This window comes from Varanus komodoensis, unplaced genomic scaffold (assembly GCF_004798865.1).
Source record: "Varanus komodoensis strain SLA01 unplaced genomic scaffold, ASM479886v1 scaffold66, whole genome shotgun sequence".
In the NCBI taxonomy this organism is placed as follows: Eukaryota; Metazoa; Chordata; class Lepidosauria; order Squamata; family Varanidae; genus Varanus; species Varanus komodoensis.
This window is the reverse complement of record NW_025336296.1, coordinates 3,419,222-3,440,793: the sequence shown is the minus strand read 5'-3', so window position 1 is coordinate 3,440,793 and position 21,572 is coordinate 3,419,222. Positions and strand designations below refer to the sequence as shown.

Below are 21,572 nucleotides of genomic sequence, written 5' to 3'. Positions count from 1 at the left end.
GTGGGAAGGAAGGGGGGTGTTCTTTACTGCGAACATCTAAAAATGATGCCACGGGAGAATGAATTGTGGAATAAGCCAGCTTTGCTGAGCACTGTAACTCTTTCTGGAACTGCGTGGGACTCACAATGGCTGCTGCCCAGGGGGCGTCTCTCTCTCCCTCCAAGCATCTCTACTCAAGGGACATTTGACGTCCCACTTGGCAAAGCCAGTTTCCCGTTACCTGTCCCTGGTGAAAGAGACCCACCTTAGATTGCTTGTGAGGACAGATTGGGTGGATACCTCTTAAAACCAATTGGATGTTTGGGCATTGGTGCTGCTCCAGGTTTTTGGAGGCCCTTGGGGAAGATGCACTCCATGATCTGTCCGTCGTTGAGTCTCCTTTCTCCCTGCTTTGTCACCAGCTGCTCATTTGCCTCACCCTGAACAACTGGTCTGATCTGAGGGTGTTGGACATGGCCGCCTCTCCACAGCAAAGCAGGCCTGCCTCTGGCCAGTGCTGAGTGGGGGAGAGCCCTGGGAGGCCTTTGTCCTCCAGCCTGAGACCCCTGGTAGAAAGATGGGAAACAGAAGTAAGATACTTGGTGCCATTCCTTAGGCTTTGGCTTACCTGGGGATGATGAAGATGGACTAACTAAGGGCTACAGCGAGAGGCAGTTCCGGGTATATCATCCTCCCACTGGGTACCCTGTCGCCCTTCCAGGCCCCACTGGTCTCCCTGCTGTAGGAGCAGTGATGGCCACCAGTGTGGATGGCTTCAAAGGGGGCTGGACAAATCCATGGAAGAGGAAGCCATCTGTGGCTACTAACTGGTCCTGCAGGCAATGTGCTACCTCCATTGTCAGAGGCACATCATTTGCTGGGGAGCCTGGACAGGACAGAGGTGTAGCAATTCCCTCTTGCGGGATCCGTTGGACACCTCGTTTGCCACTCCGTGAGCAGAATGGTGGATTGATCTGATCTAGCCTGGCTTTTCGTGTGTGATACATACATGGAAGCTACTGGGAAACCTGCTACACACTCAGCTTCCGTTCTGTTGTCCCTGTTCCACCAACCCCAGATATAACCGTTCCTGTAAGAGGTGCTAAATGCATTAGAGTGGAAGTTTTCTGCAATAAGCACAGATCCATTATGAGATTAATTATTCATGGTATTTTTTTATTTCATTTCTATCCTGCTCAGTTGCTGACGCTCTCAGAGCAGTTTATAACATTTCATAAAAGCAGTACAATAAAAATGCCATAACATCTTTTCAAAATATGCAACCATTTTAAAGAGAAAGATAAAGAACTCCTAACAAACATATGCTGAAGAACAATCTTGTAAAAACCCCTGAGATGGGCAATTCCATCAAACCCTCAGATATCCCAGTATGGGATATCTTTAAAAGCCTCCGCATAAAGGGCCTTCTTAACCTAGTACCAAAAAGATGGAAGGGTTGGAGCTAGGTGGGCCTCAGTGTGGAGCTCATGCCACAGATGTGGGGCCAGCACTGAGAAAGCCCTCCCTCTGTTGCAAACCTCTGAGCCTTTCTTGGAGTTGGCAAACAGAGGAAGGTCCCCGATGTTGGGCATGCTACCTGCAGTTTGGATCAAGTTTTGCCTGATACCCTCTAAATGTATTAGACTACACTACCCAGCGTTCCTGAGTATTGGCCCTGTCGGCAGGTGCTGGAGGGGCTGTATTTGAAAATACCTGGAAGGTATCCAGTTGGGGAAGGCTGGTATATATGCCCTAGGAGAGATTTTGGAGAATAAGACGCATTCTTAAACTAGGTGATACTATCTGTTCATCTAACCCAGTGTTGGTTTCTACTCAGAGTGGTGAGGACTCTTTCTCATTCTTTCTTTCTCATTCCCTGCTGTTGGATCCTTTTTTTAACTCAACATGCCGAGCCCTGCAATTTTTCTGGTATGATCCCTCTTGTTGTTTTCCCAATGTTTTAAGATCTGATTGTTTTCATTGGGGTTTTATTGTCAGTTGAATTTTTAGGACGCTGTGTTTTATTTTACATTTTGCATTGTTAAACCATCCCGAGACTTCAGTAAGGGACTGTCTAGAAAGGTTTTAGATAGAGTGAGTGAGTGAGCGAGCGAGCAGATGCTGAAATTGCCCAGTTCAAAAACTTCCAGAAAACGTGCAGCAGTGGACTCTTCGGTGTTTAGGTTCTTAAGTTGGTGGACAGCATAGCAGTCAGATCTATGGGGAGGATGATGAGCCTCTGCCAAAGGGTCCTGCAGATTTTTAAAGGTGCTCCTTTCCTTGTTTCATTGCTTCTTCCTCATTGCTGACCTGATCTGATAACAGAAATTCCAAGCAAAATGAGGAATAGGGGGACTGTTAGGCCAGACTAAAAGTCTTGTCTTCAATCTCCCTGTTGATAAGAGCAAGTAAACTAATAGTAACATACATAAAAGAGCAGACTTCTCCAAAGGAAACAAGAAGGGTGTGCCAAATGTTAACAGCACAACCTGGAGAATGTCCTTTTTCATATATAACTTTGTTAATAAAACTCCGTCTGCAAAGTTGGGTGTGTGCAAAGGGTGGACTTGTGCAAAGAAAGGGCCCCTTACACAATCCCTGGCATGAAACCTGTCCGCCTGGGCAGGGAATAGAGGCCAGGTTTCCACCTTCTCCTTAGCAGCATCAGCATGCAGAGGGCTCCTCTGTGCACAGGTACATGGGATTCTGCTCGACTGCAGGCCAGACCTTTGGTCCGTCCCAGCCAGTAGCATCTGCCGTGACCAGCAGAGACTCTCCAGGGTCTCAGGCGGAGGTGTGAGCTGAAATCTTCTGTGGTCATGCCAGGATATGAATGGACTATTTTCATGGGCATGCATTCGCATGACTTCCTATTTTTTTTTAATATGTGTGTGTGTGTGTGTGTGTGTGTGTGTGTGTAAGTGGTTTATAATAAATGAGTAAACAATTAAAAAACAATAAGGGCAGATGCATTTATATAAAATCTTTATTGAACCAGTCCTTGAAACAACACGATTAACAAACGCACATGGTGGCACGATCAAAATCAAACAGGGAAGGCCCGTGTGAAGAACAGGGCCTTTGGGTACTAATGAACTCGTGCCACAGTCGGTGCCTCTCACATTCCACAATGAGGACAGTCCAGAAGGTGAACTGTGGACCCTCCCCAGCCAGGGACTGAATGATGCGCCTTCTGCCATGGGGTTTCTGCCACGGGGCCACGGTCACCACCTGTTCCTTCTCCATCGGAAATAATGGTGTGCATTCACTGACAAGTGAGAAAATAAACACAAAACAACACCAGTAGCAATCCTTGGTGGCCTCAGCTAAAAAGAATCAAGTGTGGCTTTAGTTGCGTAGTCCTTTTCCATCTGCCGAGTCCCACCTTCGGTTGATTCTTGGTCCCACTAGAGGCAAAGTGCACAACTTGGAGGCCCGTGGGGCATAGCTGACCTTTCTCGGGTCCCAGCTGGCCCTCCAGAATTCCTTAGAAGTCCAGCCTCCCTTCCAATGTCCCTGCCTTTCCCTAGCCACCGACGGGGTGGTTTCCCAGTTTCTGCCTATATTTCCCTATTCCAAAAAACCATCGAAATTCCTTTCCTAAGGTTTAGTTCCTTGCAGTCTGACATCCAGCCTGAACTATGCTGGTATCTGGATTGCCGTTGTGCCTTTCCTTCGCCCCCACCCGTTGCTGGCATGTGCTCCTCAGGAGCTTGTCCGGCACGGAAACCGGCCCTCTGATTGAATGAGGTTCGACAGCCCTGTAACGCCGTGTTGTGACTGACTTGGCTTTTGCGTGGCTGTATTGATAGCGTGCTGCCCGAAAGCTCTGGTTCAAGCACCACTTCCTTCAGGCTCCCTCTCACACAGGCACTTCCCCCTCCCTCTTTTCTGTGGGAGAGCAGCAGGTTGCACCTGCGTGTCACCTGCACAAATGTCAGTGTGACGGGAAGTGATTTAGCACGGCTTTCTTTCTGTGAATGACTGCTGGTAAATTCTAAGCACAGCCTGACAGTTCAGGTTTTAGCTCTGTGGGGAACCGCAGGCATGGCGGGTTGAGCAGGCACGGCGAACAAGCTGTCCGTTTGAGATTTATGGGCATTTCTTACCTCCAGCCCTCGCTGGTGATATATGATGAAGCTGGAATCTCCGGCGTGGAGCTCTCGAGTCCCTTTCAGACGGCGTTTGCCTCTCGGTGGTGAAATGCCTTTTTGTTGCCCATTTTTCATGCTCGGATGGAAACAGGATGGTGACTTGTCCTGTGGTGGACCTTTCATGTTTTCTCTTAAAGCTGTAGACACATGGATTAAATCAGGCAAACTGTTTCCAACAGGGAGGGGAAGGAGGCTGGAGAAGAGGAAAGCTGCATGGTTTAGGTTCTGTTTTGGAGACGGGTTGCATTACGCACCCGCCCATTCATGCACGATCAAGGGAGACATGCGCTTGTTGACTGGGGGAGAAGTTAGGGCATCTTGGGCCTTCACTGGCCCATGCTGCCTTTGGAAGCTTCAAGCAGAACCTGTCCAGTTTCCCAGTTCTGTTCCCAAAACTGTTCTCAAAACGATGGGGACTCGCTGCCCAGCCACATTCTCATGTTTTTCCAGCTCTTGACCTAGCCTAAAACTGGCAGGAGCCTTCAGGGGAAGTGCAAGAGCTCGAGAAGCATTCCCCACCACGGATCATGTGGGCAAGTCTGAGCGTTAGGGGTGCTTTGCCTGGCCCTACCAGGAGCCCCTCTGACCTCATCCCAAGCCCTGCCTTGGTCCCAATTCTCTGCCTTTCCCCTGCATGTACCAGGCAGCAGAAGACAAGGTGGGAGATTCGGATTCATTGGTGGTATCCAGCAGCAGCCTTGCATGGAATGGACCCATTGACATGAATGGCTGTACGTCCCAACCAGTGCAAGTCCCATTCATTTCAATGGGCTTACTCTGTGTAGGACTACCATTGTATCCCACCCATTGTATCCCACTAAGGGCTCTTCCGACCCACGCAAAGCAGGATCCATTCACGAGTAGGTGAGTGTATGTGTATGTATCCCATGAGTGCCAAAGTCCAAATCACACGTCGCATTGCTCAGTTCATTTCATTTCAGGGCATAGCAGGACGTTGTTGTGGGAGGGGCCCGGCTCAGCACCCGTCCACTTCAAGTGTAGACTAAGAGCTTTCCAGTCCAGAGCATCACAGAGAGTGGAGTCAGGGAGACTGGCCACCACAGGACACTGTAGACTCATGGGATGCTGAGCCAGTCCTGAATGCCTGTCACCTCCTTTGGATGGGGACGCATGGAGATTTGCTGTGTCTGCCCTGTATTTGAAGGTCACAGCTCGACCTGGCCTGTTGCAAATCTCTGTGGAGGCCAATGCTATCACAACGCATTTAACTGCATTGTGACACCTGTACATTTTTCCCAGCCCAAGAACAGTGTGTTACAAGGCACAGGACTTGAGGTGAAGCTCTGGGTGGGGTGAGGAGGAAGAAACTCCCAACTTGGGATGCACCGAAACAGGGAGCTCTGGGTATTTTGAGCTCAGTGGACTTCCTGGTTGCTTCTGATCTGATGATTGCAAGTGGGGCAAAGAGAGGGAAGAAGGTTTGCACACTTCTGTCTCTAAGCTAGATGGTAATATGTACATTTGTTTGAGCCACTAACGAAATTTATGCAAATTAGCATCTGAAAACAACATGGCTCTAGAATGATTATACAGGCATCGTGCTGTAGCCCCATGGTTTTCAGGTGCTTATTTGCATGCATTTCATTAATGGTTTTAGAAAAATGTACAAATTACAGTCCATCTTAGAGTCCACAGTCTGTAAACAAGTTGACTCAGCTTGCAGTACATTAAGCTGATCCCCATGCAAGGCCAAACTGGAATCTGGGTGGCTGAACTGTAGAAATTGCTTGGATTTTGACACACACATACACACGTACACACAGACACACCCCAATCTTACCTGTAATGCTATATTAAGTGGAAAGAACCATTACGTTGCCAGTGAGGTTTTCCCTTCTCTTTTGTGTGTCTAGGTACAAAAGGAAGGAGGTGCTGCAGCCAGCAGACTGTTCGTTGCCGGGATCCTTGGCCTTCACATGATCTAATCAGCGACCCCTAATGAAATAATTTTCTAGGAAACATGATCTTGCCTTAACTTACTTTTTTTTTTAAGATTTCTCTTCTCACATAGCAAAAGAAGTGTATTTGACACTGCTGATAATTTCCTCTCAAATTGCCTGGGTGGCAAAGAGAAAATTACAATTATTTGTTTTGATTAAACCTTTGGAAGTAGAAATTAGCAGCTGTTCGGGGGGAACTGAAGAAAAGAGATTTGAAAGCTAGATGCATATTTTCTTGTAAAGGACGAGAAGAAAGAGCCTCTTTCCCAATTGCTCAAGGAAGCAGCTACACGCGCTGTTCTTTGAACACTAAAAGTAATTAAATTGACTTGTTGCCTAAGTTAAGCAAAGGACCCTCGCGACCTCCACTTCTTACCTCCGTTGCCATTTGCTCAGGCATCCAAGTGAAGGAATCACAAGTCAGCATGCTTCCCAGCTGGAAAAAGAACATGAAAATGTTTGTATTGGCCTTGCTTTTTGTCATCACGATCACCTCATTCTTGCTGAACTACACAAACAATGCCCCCATCATGACCTGGGACCCTAAACAGATGGTGTACCAGTTTTCAGAACAGGTTAAAAAACTGATGAAATACGCCAGGCGTCCATGCAGCTGCAATACATGCATCTCTGAGCAAGAGGTCTCGCCCTGGTTCGACGAGAGATTCAACCAAACTATGCAACCGTTCTTGACCTCAAGGAATGCCTTCATACCCAAAGAGAGCTATAGGTGGTGGCTGGTGAGTAGGTCAGCATGTTGGTTTATGCAGGGACCCTGAACCTCTTTCAGCTCCAGGGCTGAATTTAATTTTGGAGAAGCTCTTGAGGGACCATTCCAGTGGTGGGCGGGACTAAAGACAAAGGCGATGGGACCAAAATACAAGCAATGCCTGTTTTAGCTTCAAGTCTTACTGTCAATAGGAGAGATGTTTCAACTTTTTGGAATGGTGATGGCGGAAGGGGGGAAACCTGCAGAACCTGGGAAATCGCAACATGATGGGTGCTTGGGAAGAAAAGGACGTGTCCAGGAAGGGGGTTTAGCTTTGAGGGAGTCACAGGGGACTGAACCTTGACCACGGGGAGTCTTTGACCTGGATCTTGACCACGGGGAGCTTCGAGGGAGCCAGGGGGAACTGGATCTTGACCAGATCAAGCCATTTTGGTCTCCATTCCTGTGGCAAGCTCCCTTGGGGAATTTCCTGTGTGCAGTTTTTCAGTTGTTCCAAATGTCCTCTATCCTGGCAGCAAAAAGTCTGTCAATCCCCTAGAAGAATCAGCACTGTTAAAGGCAGTAACCGGATTTTTACTGCCTCTGATTCGACTTGCCTCTGACTCATTTCCAATTTCAAATTATACTTGGGCATGGGGGGCGGGGGAGAATCCAACTGCCAAAAGAACTTTTCTCGTTAATGCATGTTCAGATCTGCTAGTAAGGAAAGGAACAGGAGACAGACAGACAAATCACCCGCATGGCCTGGCATTGCAAGTCTGGGTAGAAGCATTTTATCTTGCCTTATTTTGTAATTTTATGGTACTTCTTTGTACTGTAAATTTCCTCCACGAAAATGGGCAGTCACGTTGGTATCCTTCAAGGCCGTGGCACTTTTAGCTGCCATGCTCTTGTCCACTAGTTAAAGGACTAGCATTATGATAGCTCCTGTGTCCAGGTGGGAAGGACCCCGTCTCAAGGATTGGGGCCACACAGGGTCAAAGCATTGTGGCCTCAGGTATTGGCCCCATTCCAACCGAGTCCTGAAGCAGCACCATGGGGACAGGTGGCAGTCATTCATTTATGCAAGAAAACGCTAAGGGAGACACCACTGGTACCCAGAGAGCATTACTTACCATTTCCCTTCTCTGCTCTGACCCATGGGTGGGTCTCATTGGGAAGCTCTGATGTGGGCCCTGCCCTAGAGCCTAGCCTATTCCTGTTTAAGAGCTGAGCCTGGGCCAGTGGTCAGTATGGTGGGGCACTGGCCCCGGGCCCACCACCCAACCAGAATCCCCTGACAAGAGACCTCCTGGACTTCTTCCTGCTCATCGACTTGGCTTCCTGCTTGTTCACTTACCTTTTGCTCAGCCTAGTCTCTGGTGGCAGAGCGAAGGAAAAACAGAACGTTCTGGTAAGAAATGGCTTCTTCACGGGTTCTCTGCTGAGCCGGCAAGCAACGGGTAGCAACTGTGGGGCATTGCGAGAGCAGCTGATGAGAGAGTTGAGAAGGTGGCATCAAGGAGGGAGGGTGTACTTCCTAAGGGACTCCCAAATCCCAAAGCCAGCACTGTTCTAGAGAATCTTATAGCCAACCCTTTTGCATTTCTGAATGCACCACTTCCTGTGTTGCTCTTCACAGAAACTACAGGGAGAAAGAAGCCCCAAGGGTATTAATGAGACCATCCAGGAGCTGTTTGAGGTCATTCCTGGAGATGGAGACCATTTATTGGAGCGAAGCAGTTCACGATGCAGGAGGTGTGCCGTGGTGGGGAATTCGGGTAACCTTAAACAGTCGCAGTATGGCCAAGAGATCGACAACCATGACCTTGTGTTCAGGTGAGGAGTCCCAAGGCATGGGGTTCTTCAGCCCGGCCTCTCTGTCACTGAAAGCAGAAATCTGTGGAGTCAACGATAACCGTAACTGAGCTGAGCTGTGGCCCCACTTAAAATTTTCTGCAACTGAATGGAGGGGTGGACTCTATTCCAGATGGCAGCATCTTCTGTATGTAATCCTCTGACCTATTTCCATGAGTTACCAGAAATGCAAAATCCATGGAAGAGCAAAAGACTGAATAGGGGATGCAGGGCTGGCATGAAGGTACACACTTGCTGGGGTCCCGCGGCCCATCAGGTGCCCACGTACAGGAGCCCCCTGCTCTTCCTCTTCATCGCTGCGACATATCCATTCCCCAGGCTCAGCCTACTGTGGTGATGAGCAGGAAGAGCAGTAGATGTGTCTGCCTACTGGCTGATTGGCTGCCTTTGCCTGTCAATCAAGCAAAAGGTGGTCATGGTAAGAAAGAAGATGAGGAGCAAAACCAGCTGGTAACAACAGTGACGTGATGTTAGGCTCAGCCCATGGAGGATACCTTGCCCAGGGACCTTCAAAACTTGGAACTGGCACTGCTCCATGGCAACTCCCAGCTTTACGATCCAGTTCACCTGCTTCTCACTCTGGCCTAGAGAGCAATTGAGCTGGGAGGGGACAGAATTAGATGCCCCTGGTCCTCTCCTTTTCACAAAAAACTGTGCAGGCTTTGAAGATCCCCATATCACGTCATCAGAGAAGATGTTCCAAAGTGCAAGTGGGAGGAGAGAGTGGAAAAAGCCAGCTTCATGGAGAAGACCTTGCACCTGCGTGATTGCAGGATGGAATGCTTTCGGTGGTTTGGCCGCTCTGAATTTGTGTTTGATTAGGGTTGCGAGCCACCCTGGGAACTTTTCAGGGAGATTTCAACTGATTACTTGAAATCATTCAATTTTGCTCATGCCCGTTCATGTTTAAAGCAGGTCCTACTAATGTTTGGGAACCTAAAAGTGGGATACCTTTTAGCCTAATCCAATCAATCTTGAGTTGACTTTTATATTGTGGAACCAGCTCGGTCACTTTAGAAGCTCTTCCCTACCCCATAAACATGACCAGATGTGGCTAAACAATGTTTAACGTTTAACTTGAGGGACAAACATGCAAAGTTTGCTTGATCAAATATGGGTTGTATTTGCTCTAAAAAAAAAAAAGGAGAAAAGGAAGCACTCAGTGACAAGCTGTTCAAGCAACTTTGGGTGGAAGTTCCCATACCTGGCTTTTAATACTCATGATATACAAATATGTGGCAAAATGATTCACCCTCCAGATCTACCTTCCACATAAGTCTTGACTGATTTCTTCTCCATGTCTCCACCCTGCCCATCTTTGTGACTGAAGGATGAACAGAGCCCCAACAGCTGGCTTTGAGTCGGATGTTGGCAGCAAAACCACACACCACTTTGTCTACCCAGAAAGCTACAGAGAGCTGCAAGAGAATGTCAGCATGATCCTCATCCCATTCAAGATCTTGGACTTGCGTTGGGTGGTCAGTGCCCTCACCAATGGTACCATCAACCGGTAAGTCTATCTGAGTAGTCAGCAAATTCAGTACTTTGCTTCATGTTAACGGTTTTGTGTAGGAAGCTCCCTGCAAGATTCTGTTTACCATTCTGTTTGCAGTCGCATAAATTTGTCCCGATGGCTCAGATCAAAAGCCCATCTCAGGGCTTTTCTACCATTACCCTCTGTGGTTTCAACACAGAATTGAGAACCAATTTTTTCTTTTCCTGCTTTTCCAGTACATAACCTCTAGATGGCACTGTGCTATAGCAGGGTAGCACAATCACAAAAGGAAGGTGATGCAGTTTGTTTGTTTTTTAAAATAATACCACGATTAACCCACTCTGAAAAACAAACCAGACAGAGAAGGTGCTCCTAACAAAACAAGGGTCACAAAACAGATCCTATAAACAAACCATGAGTGAACCATAAAAGCCTTGTGTAGAAAACCTTTCAGTCCTGCATCATCTTTCCCAAAGTGGCTGAGCAGATGCTGTAGGAAGTACAGCAGCAGGACATGAAGACAAGGGGCACATGATGTTCTCCTCATCCCCAACTGGCATTCAGTGCCTCTGAACATGGAGGTTCTATTTAGCAGCTAATATAGCTATCTGTTATTAATAGCCCAAACTCCACTAATTTGTCTAATCACACCTTGGGGCAGCAAACTCCCTTGAGTCACTCTGTAGAGGGAGTGCTGGTATTTGCCATCAGAGACAAACCTCTGGAAATGGGAGTTTGCCACAAGACCAGAGATCACCTCCCACAATAAAAGTGCTGTACTCTGATCATCTTGCACTGACACAACTGTGTCAGAAGGGAAAATGATGAACTGGGTGATTCATACTCACTGTGTGAGCAAATGCACTAGGAGTGCAAGAGCTGAGCAGGGCTGCCTGCCCCAGGGTGTTTGGAAAGGCATTCATTCATCGGGTTGCCAGAGGTCAGAGATGAGATGATGGCATGTAAGAACAGCAACAATAGGTGGTATTGTGGAAGCCGGTACTTCTCGGGCAGTAACAGCACTGACGCAGCTTTTGCTTCCCCATGCAGCCCAACCTGTTTGAAAAGCTTTACCCACCTTTCCTCAGTGTGCCACATGCAACCAGTGACATTAGTATTCAGGGAAATCAAAATCCCCCTGCCTGCTTTTGAGTAAAGACAGAGTGGCCTTCGAGAGCAAAATCTGGAATTCATTTGGTGCAGACCTGTATTCAAACACAGGACGCTCTTCCTGCAATGTTAAGTGGTGCAGTCCATCTGTTGTTGTTGCTGTTGTTGCTAGTCGCGAAGTCGTGTCCAACCCATCGCGACCCCATGGACAACATTCCTCCAGGCCTTCCTGTCCTCCACCATCTCCCGGAGTCCACTCAAGCTCACGTCAACTGCTTCAGTGACTCCATCCAGCCACCCCATCCTCCACCGTCCCCTTCTTCTTTTGCCATCAGTTGTTCCCAGCATCAGGCTCTTCTCTAGGGAGTCCTTCCTTCTCATTAGGTGGCCAATGTATTTGAGTTTCATCTTCAGCATCTGGCCTTCTAAAGAGCAGTCAGGGTTGATCTCCTCTAGGACTGACCGGTTTGATCGCCTTGCTGTCCAAGGGACTCGCAGGAGTCTCTTCTAGCACCACAATTCAAAGGCCTTAATCCTTTGGCGCTCAGCCCTCCGTATGGTCCAGCTTTCACAGCCATACATTGCAACTGGGAAAACCATAGCCTTGACTATACGCACTTTTGTCGGCAGGGTGATGTCTCTGCTTTTTAGCATGCTTTCTGGATTTGCCATAGCTTTCCTCCCCAGGAGCAAGCGTCTTTTAATTTCTTGGCTGCAGTCCCCGTCTGCGGTGATCTTGGAGCCCAGGAAAATAAAATCTGTCACTACCTCCATTTCTTCCCCATCTATTTGCCAGGAAGTGATAGGACCGGATGCCATGATCTTAGTTTTCTTAATGTTGAGTTTCAAGCCAACTTTTGCGCTCTCCTCCTTCACCCGCACTGTGACCAATTGCAGTCCAAGGGACTGCAAGACGATCCATCTGCTATTAGTCTATCTCCTGTCTGGATGGACTATTAGACTATCTGCTAAGAGTCCATCTGCTGTTCCAGGTCTGTTCCTCCTCATTGCCTTTCACCTTGCTGTGTGTGACAGCCAGCCCAAGATGTCCTGATTCTCACTTCCTTCCTTGCTCACCCATCATGCAGGCACACCACCACACACAGAGAGACACCCCTTCCCCATAACGCCAAAAAATATTGAAAACACGGCAGGGGCAACATGAAGCTCTTTCCACACATTTGCCCATCCGAGGATCTTCTCCTTTTGGTAGACCGCTCATGCCAATACGTTGGCATCTGTGTGTGTGTGTGTGTACTTGTACGTTAAAGTGTTGTGATGACTAGTCCTCAGGCTATAGGTCCAAGGTGGAGGGTTTGCCTCCTTTGAGGAAAATGAAGAAAAATCACGAGACTCAACACTGTTTGCAGGCGTGCCCACATCACGTCTGAACGATGCTGAGCTAGCAACCCCATGGAGTGGGCGCAGACATTCCCTCCAGGGTTTCCCTTCGGTTCCCCTTGGCTCCACACCATTCAGGGCAGTGGCCTTTCAGCTTCAGGAAATCCCATCACAAACCCTCCAGTCCTTGACATCCCAGAGAAGTTGAGCTAGGAACTTCATAACTGGTGTCTCTTCTGGGGTGCTCCTCAAGGCTGCAGAGCGAAGGGGCACGGAGGAGGTATGATCCTCTTATGAACCGGCCTAGCCTTTGCATTCCAGCCAGCCTGGAACAACCCCAAGGATCACAACGAAGTAGCAGCTTCCAAGGAGAAGCATCCATCCATCTGGTTGGACCCCTTGGTTCTTTGGCCGCTTTGGTTCTGTGTATCGGTTGCTAGCTAACAGCAACTGTGGTCTGGGTTAAGTGACCACAGCAATGTGCAGTTGTTCATCAGTGAAGTTTTCCCAGCCTGTTGCCCTGCAAATGTGTTAGGCCACAACTCTGATCATCCTGCAGCCGGTGGCTATGGTGGCTGGGGATAATGGGAGCTGTAATGTGCCATGCCTGGAGGACACCAGGTTGGAGATGTCTGCATGATTGCATTGCTTCACAGGGACGCTTTCTATCTCAGCTGGGGCTGAAAATCAAATTCTGCCAGGCTTGTAGCTGTGCCTCTGTGTCTCGTTGCTAGGGAGGTTTGTTTGCTTGCTTTTTAGATTTATAGGCCTCCTTTTTTCTTTCTTGGAGAACTGAGAGCTGCTCACACCATTCTGCCCTTGCTGCTTTCCATCCTAGCTGCACAAAACCACCCTGTGAGGCAGTTGGGCTGAGAGGCTGTGACTGGCCCCATGGCTGAGTGGGGACTGGAACCCAGGTCACCCGAGTGCCAGTCCTGTGCCCTCAACTGCTATACCACACAAGTTGGCGAAGGCTGTGACAGGCTCAGATGAGATGGGATCAGACCTGCAAATTCTGTGGCAGGCAAATTTGTCCCAGGTTGCACAGATTCTGTGGACTTGCTGACCAGCTTGTTACTTTGGGATGGGGACTGGTGTAGCGGCACACTGAGCACTAATGCAAATGAACACAGGTATGTGTCTGTACACGTGTATGAACAAACCAAATTCTTGTGCAAACACTCCAGTTCTTCAGTGACCAGAGAAAAGATGCCCGACATTCTGCGAAACTCATGCAGAGTAGATTGACCAGGCTCCATGCATCCCAACCATTGCTGGGAGCACCTTCTTTCCACCACTTCATGCAAACAACTTACCAATTGCTGGTTCTGTATCGTTTTGGGAGGCACATGGCCCAAATTATAGGCCTTGTGCATGTATTTTTAATCCCTGGTGGGAATGTGAGGGCTTATTTATTTATTTTTCGATTTATATCCTGCCTTTTTCCTACCAAGGGCTCAAGGCAGCTTCCATCATTCTCCTCCTCCATCTTCTCCCCACAACAACACCCCTGTGAGGTAGGTTGGGCTGAGAGTCTGTGACTGGCCCAGAGTCACCCAGCTGGCTCCATGGCCGAGCGGGGACTTGAACCCAGATCCTCTGAGTCCCAGTCCCAGGCTCTTCACCACTGCGCCACACTGGCTCTCTCTTATCTCTCATCAATGGTAAAAGAATCAGCAACCAGGCATGGAATGCCGAAGGCTGCTGCGTCAGAACTGTTGCTATTGAAAAACTCTGTCCATGAACAGGAAGGGGCAGGATACCACGTCATTTATCAGATGGAGAGGGAAGGGAGAGGGGAAAATGTGACAGCTTCTAGTAGCATGAATCACTTGAGTTATAAAGTTTAGATAAACAGGACCTGGAGAGGGAAGGGTGTGGAATATCCCCACTTCCCTCTGTTCTTAAGTGATGATGAAGTATGACTAACAGGGAAGGGTGACTACCTTGCTCGTCTCTGTAATACCATTGGTATTACCCAGTAGAAAACGCTGATGCTGACACACTGCACACTGTCCTCATAGGTGCATTTTTGGAAGCATGCGTGTGTGGGCAGAAACAGCCCTTATTTCTGAACAGCAAAATATTACCCTTTGGAAAAATTAGATTTGTTGTTAATGCTGTTATGTGCCGTCAAGTAGTCTCTGACTTATGGTGACCCCATGAATGAAAATGTCTTGTCCACAGCAGCTCTGCTCTGCTCTTCTAGATTCATGGCTGTGAATCTTAGAATCTGCTAACCCTAATGCAGATAGAAGGCGGAATAATTCTTCACATAGCATGTATTTAAACTATGGAATTTGCTGGCACAGGAAGTAGTGATGGCTGCCAATCTGAATGCCTTTACAAAGGGATTGGACAGATTCATGGAGGAGGCGGCTATCAGTGGCCACCAGCCTTGCCGGCTCTGTGCTTCCTCCTTGACCTGAGGATCTTGGGCAGGATGAGGTTTTGCACTGCTCCTGCTTGAGGGACCCTTTGGGCAGTTGGTTTGTCATCATGTGTTTGGAGTGCTCAACTGGATGGACCTTTGGCCGAATCCAGCAGGGCTTTGCTTACATTTTTCAGTTCCATGAGAGTGTCCATCACAACAGGAGAGGAGCAAATGTGTGTTGGTTGTGCATTTGTTATTTCCTAGGATTCTCCGCCATCGTTTTGGGAAGTCCTCCCAAAGAATTCCTCATGTCATGATTAAAAGTCCATAGGACTGAAATTTTATCCGTTACTATTACAAAAATTAAACAGCAATCTTAAGACATGCTGCAAACAAGCATGGCAAGTCAGATAGGCCAGTTTAAACTAGATGTAGCAAACGTTTAAACAAGTAAAACACCCAGCCCTGCAAATCAAAAGCGATTTGGGTGGACTCACAAGATTGGGTGGACTGTTCTTCACTTGAGACCAGGTGGTGGCAGGACTATGGATCAAACTAGAGCAGAGGTGGACAGCTTGCAGCCCTTCAGGTGCTTTGGCCTACCATTCCCATCATGGCTCACCATTGGCTATGTAGGCCAAGGACTAAGGAGGTGCGAGCCAGAGTCCGTCAGATTCCCTGGGCTCATCTCCGCGGGTTCCCGTCTGCCTTGCCCAGGGTCCAAGTTCCTGGTGAACACTCCCAGAGTTCCTAGGGTGCTTGCCTTCAATCTCTCCTGCGGTATTCAGTCGGATGAATAGGAAACGTGCCATTAGGATATGAAGTCAATACTTGTGGTGTGCTTCCTTTGAATCTTCCATTTTGAGCCATCAAGGCTAACCATTACAGCTAGAGGCCCAAGAATATATCTCAGGGTCTTTACAGAGGCATCAGTGCCAATAGCTGTGACCCCATCTTGTGGGATCTTAAGAGCCTCCTAATATAACCCAGAACTAAGGTTCTGAACTGATAAAGCCCAACAAAAAAAGAAATTCCCACCACAAAGGTGAACAGCCTTCTCTTACGTGTTGGCCTGGCAGGACAATTCTACTAATAGCCACTGTTAGCGCTCTTCCCCATAAATTTGTCCTGTCACCACTGTCCAGAGAGCCAGTGAGTACCAGACGTTTGGGTTGTGTGAAGAAATGCTTCTTGGTCTTTGTTTGGAAATTACACTGCCAACCAGTGAATGTTCCTCCGTGCCAAGGGGCCAGGATGGTACATTCCCTCACACACGGCGGAGAAGACAATATGAACTGGAGCACAGTGCATTCTCCAAGCCTGAGGTCACTGGATGCAAGGGGTGTATCACAAGCACTAGCAGAACGAAGTGGAGTTGCTCATGTTCCAGAAATGGAAGCAACTGGAAAGAGAACCAGGAAATCCTGGGCAGGACCTTTCCAGGAGGAATCGGCTCAGCCGGCATGTCCAGCTCTCAGGGACAGTTGCTGGAGCTCACGACCCCATTTGAGCCTTAATGTCTGCAAGGGTTTGATCTTCACAGAGCAGTGGCAGATTCTTTTCCCAGTTAATACTAAACAGGACCAGGAATGGGAGTAGAACACGGTTCTAAATATGTAATTTACACAATTAGTACAGAAATAGGAATGGATGCATACACTTGTGATTAGAAGATGATGATTTCTGCCACTTGTTTTGTCTTCTGGGCATGGGGAGGAAAGGGTTAACTTTCTTCCCTCTGATCTGCCTGCCTGTAAAAGCCATTGAAAAGCAAAGCAATGTGAACAAATGTAAGCCATAGGTTGGAGCAAAGGCTAAAGAATTAAAGCAGCTTAAAGTGTAACAGAATCAAAGTGGAGTTTTTGGACAGAGTAAATGAAAACCAAAGCACTCATCAAAGATTCCATGTTTAGGGATTTTATTTAGGAATTGGGGAAAAAAAGACCTGATTTTCATGAGCTTCTCTGATAGAGTTTAAGAAGGGATTAGTCTCCCCTTTGTGGAGAAATGAATTGTAGCAGTGGATTGATCCAAATCAGGATGTCACAGATGTTTCTACGGCAGCTGCTTTACATGCCTGATAAAATGAGCTGCAGGATGGATGCTGCCTAAACCTTCCAGTGGCTTTTTCTAGGCATAAACGTCTTTTTCTTGCTCAGGAGCAAGGTCCTAAAGCAGGAGTAGACCTCACATGACCTGCGGGCAAGCTGGAAATCGCTTTCACTCGTCCCAACATTCCCATCCTTTTCTATAGATTTCTATAGATTTCCTTTTCTATAGATTTTGACTCCACAATAGCTCAGTCAGCTCTGCCTCTGTGCATCTGAAGTCCTGTCCGCTTTCCCTGTGGCTGTATTCCTCTCCCAAAATGGACTAAAATTTGCAAATTTGCAAGTTCTGCATTTTAGCTTGCTGTCTCATTCACAAATAGCATTATCACAACTCTCCCGGATTTGGAATTAAGGGCTGTTATTATCGCGATTACATTTGTTGTTTATTTGGTACATAGGGAGTATTGACTTTTAGTGACTCAGCCCACTGTCCTTCTTTAACAGCACGTATGTTCCAGTTGTGCGTAAAATCAAAGCCAACAAGGACAAGGTGAGTTAATGCTGACGGCATTCTTTTGCACGCACGCTCCCCCGCTCCCCCCTCCTCTCATGGGTGAGGCTTAATTCGGTATTTCCGGTTTTGCTCAACTCACATGATGGGACATCCAGTCCAGTAAATTATCATTTGTGTGATCGCTGTAAAACAATACTGCAAACCAGGATTTCATCCCAGATCGCTATCTTGTATGTTTGCATAGGAAGACATGGTTAGGGAGAAATTCTTTGGCCCCTAGACATTGGCTGTGATCATACAACAAAGCACACAATTCTGCGTAGTTACCATGGTTCACAGTTGTTCACCATGATGTGGTGATCAAGTGGATTCCATTTTATCGTGGTTTCCATCCTCATCACTCAGTCCTCCCACCATTGGCATGTATCCCATCTGCCACTGTGCCTGAAATCCCATCCCAAGGTGCATCACTCCATGCCTGTGTTGTCTGCCTTTGTCATTGGTCCACATACAAAGGCCGGATGCCTGAAGTGGCTTGCGCAGTTTTCACTCTTTCTGGTAGTAACATACCAAGACTGTGAAAATCACAATCCTGGGTTCAGACAACACAACAAACCATGGTAAGAGAAGTGTTGTCTCTTGCCATGGTTTCTAAAGATCAAGCTTACCGTGGTGAAATGCTGGGTAAAAAAAGCCACCATGGCTTGTTGTGTTGTCTGAACCCAGTCAGTGTCTGAGGAGCTATCAATAATTTGGATTTCCACATCTGAAGTTCGAGACACGGCTCTGACCTTGGAGCTAGAAACTGAAGATCCAACCCACTAGCAGCCTGCACAGAAAAACCTGCATAAAGTACCTCTCCAAGGTAGCAAACACAACCTTGGAGAAAGGGAAACAGGGCATTTTGGTGGACAAGGAGGGGAAATGATGGGAGAGACCAGGATGCAGGTTATCCTGGTGGTTCTCCAGCCTCCTTCCCCCGCCCCCTCCAAATTGCTTTAGCTAAACATGCTGAAAACAGGCATGGGAGGGGGATGAGGAGGAGATCACCTACACAGCACCCTTGGCTCTGCATAGAATGATCAGAATGCATGAGGGCTCAGAGGCATCATGGCAGGAACGCTTCCTTGGGCGGGTTCCTGCACGATTCCTGCATGCAGACCGTAACTCCATGCATGGTGGGTGGGAGGTGTCCTGCTACCTGAAGGCAGAGAGCCACGTGCAGCCATTCCAAGTAGCTTTCCGGGGGCTGCCATGTCCTGAATTCTGGTATGAACATCTGCACGTCACCCAGAAGTGATGCCTTCTGGTCCAGTTTTCCTGTACCAAGTGAAGTGGCATCCTTAAATTGCATCTGTCATGAAATCTGTAAGACTTTGAGACATTCTCACCAAAAAGGGTGTCAGGCTTTTTTTCCCAGTGAGCGCTCAAAGCAGGCCAAACGAGAATCAGACAGGAATGTGTTTTGGGGCTGGATCATGCGCGCGATTCATCCCAGAGCCAGAATGGCTTGCAGCTTCCTCTTGAAGTGCTGGCAGGGTTGTAAATGCAAGTGGGCTGCCTTGTCATGTATAGAATGGCAAGAGGGATCCATTATTTTGTTCGCACACCTGAGACAAAGCTTTATCCAAACGGCCCACAGCAGAGGCCTCGCTCAAGCTAGCAATGCAGTTTTCAACCTATCCGAGGTGTTGTGGCGCCACCTATGGAGAACAACGAGAACTGCACTTGTGCCATGCTAATGTTCCCGCAAAGCAATGCCCTGGTTTCCCCTTCCTCCCCGGGGTCAGGTGAGGAGATGCAGGACTTCAGTGAGTTCAGACTTAGGGATGTTTACCCATTTCAAATGTCTGTTGGGTGCATTCTTTCGTTTTGTTGTTAGTAACTGTGGTGAAACTAACCAGCCATGTTGTTTCCTTCCATGCAGATCTTGGTTTATCACCCCCACTTTATCAAATATGTTTATGACAACTGGCTGCAACATCATGGGAGATACCCCTCAACGGGTTTCCTATCCATTATATTTTCCCTTCACATTTGTGATGAGGTGAGTACAACAGATGAAGTAGGAAGCTGCTACATGAATGATCCTGGATGAACTTTGGGTTCACACACACCTCTCTCCCTTAGGGGTTTGCAAACTACCACAGTCAGTTTTAAACTGAGCACAGATCCTCATGATATCCAGATATCATAAAGATCATAGACCTTTAGCACCTAGGTCATAAGAAGTAATGCTTCTGTTTTACTCTTCACTAGCCAGAAGTCATCTGGAGCACTGTAGCCAGTGGCGGTCAGTGCATTTACTAAGGATGCAGCCACACTGAAACATGCTTGAAGAAGGGCAGTGGATTTATGGAAATTGTCCATGAGGAAAGGTTGAAACACCTGTGGAAGGCCATCATACTCCAGAAGGTCAAAGACAGAAAAATAAAAGGAAGGCCAAACACGGGATGGATGGACTCCATCCAGGAAACCACAGTCTTGAATTTGCAAGGGCTGAGCAGGGCTATCACGGATACGACATTCTGGAGGGCTTCCACTCAGAGAGTCACCATAAGCTGGAAGCAATGTGATGGCACATAACAACAACAAATGTTTAGCCTGGAGAAGAGATGACTGACACTCTTCAGTCCCTAGAAGGTTCTTGTCATCACACAGAAGAGAGCAAAGTTTTGTTCTTTTCTTCCCCAGAGATGGGGATGAGTGAGAAATGCATTTGCTTTAGACCAGAATCCACACAGTTCATCTCTGCTGGATCTGAATGCAATCTGTGCTTTCAAGGCCATGCATTTCGTAGCCAGTGATGTTCACTTCTAGGCAAAAGGAGGCAAGAAAGGAATAGCTAAGCACAAGGTTCATGCAGGGTCATTCATGCAGTGGGAAATCACAGTTTCCTATTGCATATGAACAGAGCCTTGTTCTCACTGTGCATAATGTAAACAAAACCCGGCTCCCAAGTTAGGATATGACAGGGAACATGTGTTCCATTTAAAATTAAGTAGAAGCCTTCCGTCTCCTCCTGTAGCATGCAGAGGAGGAAGAAGAGTGCCTAGCGCTCATGCAGACTCAGCCACAGAGAGCCAGACCATGGTTCTGCATCACGCCTGAACCAGGGTCGTGAAGAAGCTCTGCGGATTCCAACCCTCCAACAATTGCAGACGTCCTCTTGTGCTAAGCCCAGTTATCCCCAAAGTGGATTCCTCCCAGATCCTAGCCGATCTCGGATGAGGGGGGCAATGTTGCCATCGTGAAACCCCTCTCTTGATCATGCAATGATCTCCCCCTTGAGGTCTGCACCAATTTGGACATCTTTTCGGAGTCTGGTGAAGACTGCCTTACATACATATAGGTACATGAGGGGGTGCCACATGGAGGTGGGGAGAGACCTGTTCTCCCCTGCAGAGGAAGGCAGGACGCGCTCCAACGGAGCAAAGCTCAAGGAACCAAGGTTCAGTTTGGATGCCAGGAAGCATTTCCTGACAGTTAGGACCCCGAGGGTGTGGAATGGGCTTCCACGAGAGGTCATTGAGGCCCCATCGGTGCGGGTGTTCAAGGATAAGCTGGACGTCCACATGGTGGGCATGTTGTGAGTGGAGCCACCTGGAGCTGGGGGTCAGACTAGATGTCCCAGGAGACCCCTTCTGACTCGCTCTGTTTCTGTGTTTCTTCTCCCAGGCATGTAATGACATGATGGAGCACAGATGTCCAGTCTAGTTTGTAATGAAATTGTTGAGCTGTTCACTTGTTTTCAAATTTGTATCTTGAAAAAATGGGATATTTATTGTACCAGTGGTCTGGATTTTTATGCATTGTTACAAACCTCCTAGAGAGCTCCTGCTATTGGGCAATATGGAAATGGAATTATTATTAACCATTTTATTATTATTATTAATGTCACTGCATGCCCCAGCCACTGAGGTAGTATTGTAAGTATTCCAATGTGTTACTGAGGCTGGCAAGCCATATAATACAAGTCAATGATTTACCCTGTTGCAAAGGGGAC

General features: G+C 47.8%; 1 protein-coding gene across 5 annotated transcripts in view; it reads left to right on the top strand.

Annotated features, from left to right (window-relative positions):
- The window catches only part of ST3GAL1 (ST3 beta-galactoside alpha-2,3-sialyltransferase 1), a 118,932-nt gene that overhangs the window by 91,456 nt on the left and 5,904 nt on the right, over positions 1 to 21,572 (top strand). For 4 of the 5 annotated variants that reach the window (XM_044450399.1, XM_044450403.1, XM_044450402.1 and 1 more), the window contains 5 exons: positions 6,008 to 6,834; positions 8,446 to 8,642; positions 10,012 to 10,191; positions 17,557 to 17,602; positions 19,494 to 19,613. In XM_044450399.1, the coding sequence (XP_044306334.1) occupies positions 6,520 to 6,834; positions 8,446 to 8,642; positions 10,012 to 10,191; positions 17,557 to 17,602; positions 19,494 to 19,613 (858 nt within the window). In that variant the 5' untranslated portion in view covers positions 6,008 to 6,519. The remainder of the gene's footprint in view (positions 1 to 6,007; positions 6,835 to 8,445; positions 8,643 to 10,011; positions 10,192 to 17,556; positions 17,603 to 19,493; positions 19,614 to 21,572) is intronic. The other variant, XM_044450404.1, reaches the window with a different exon arrangement.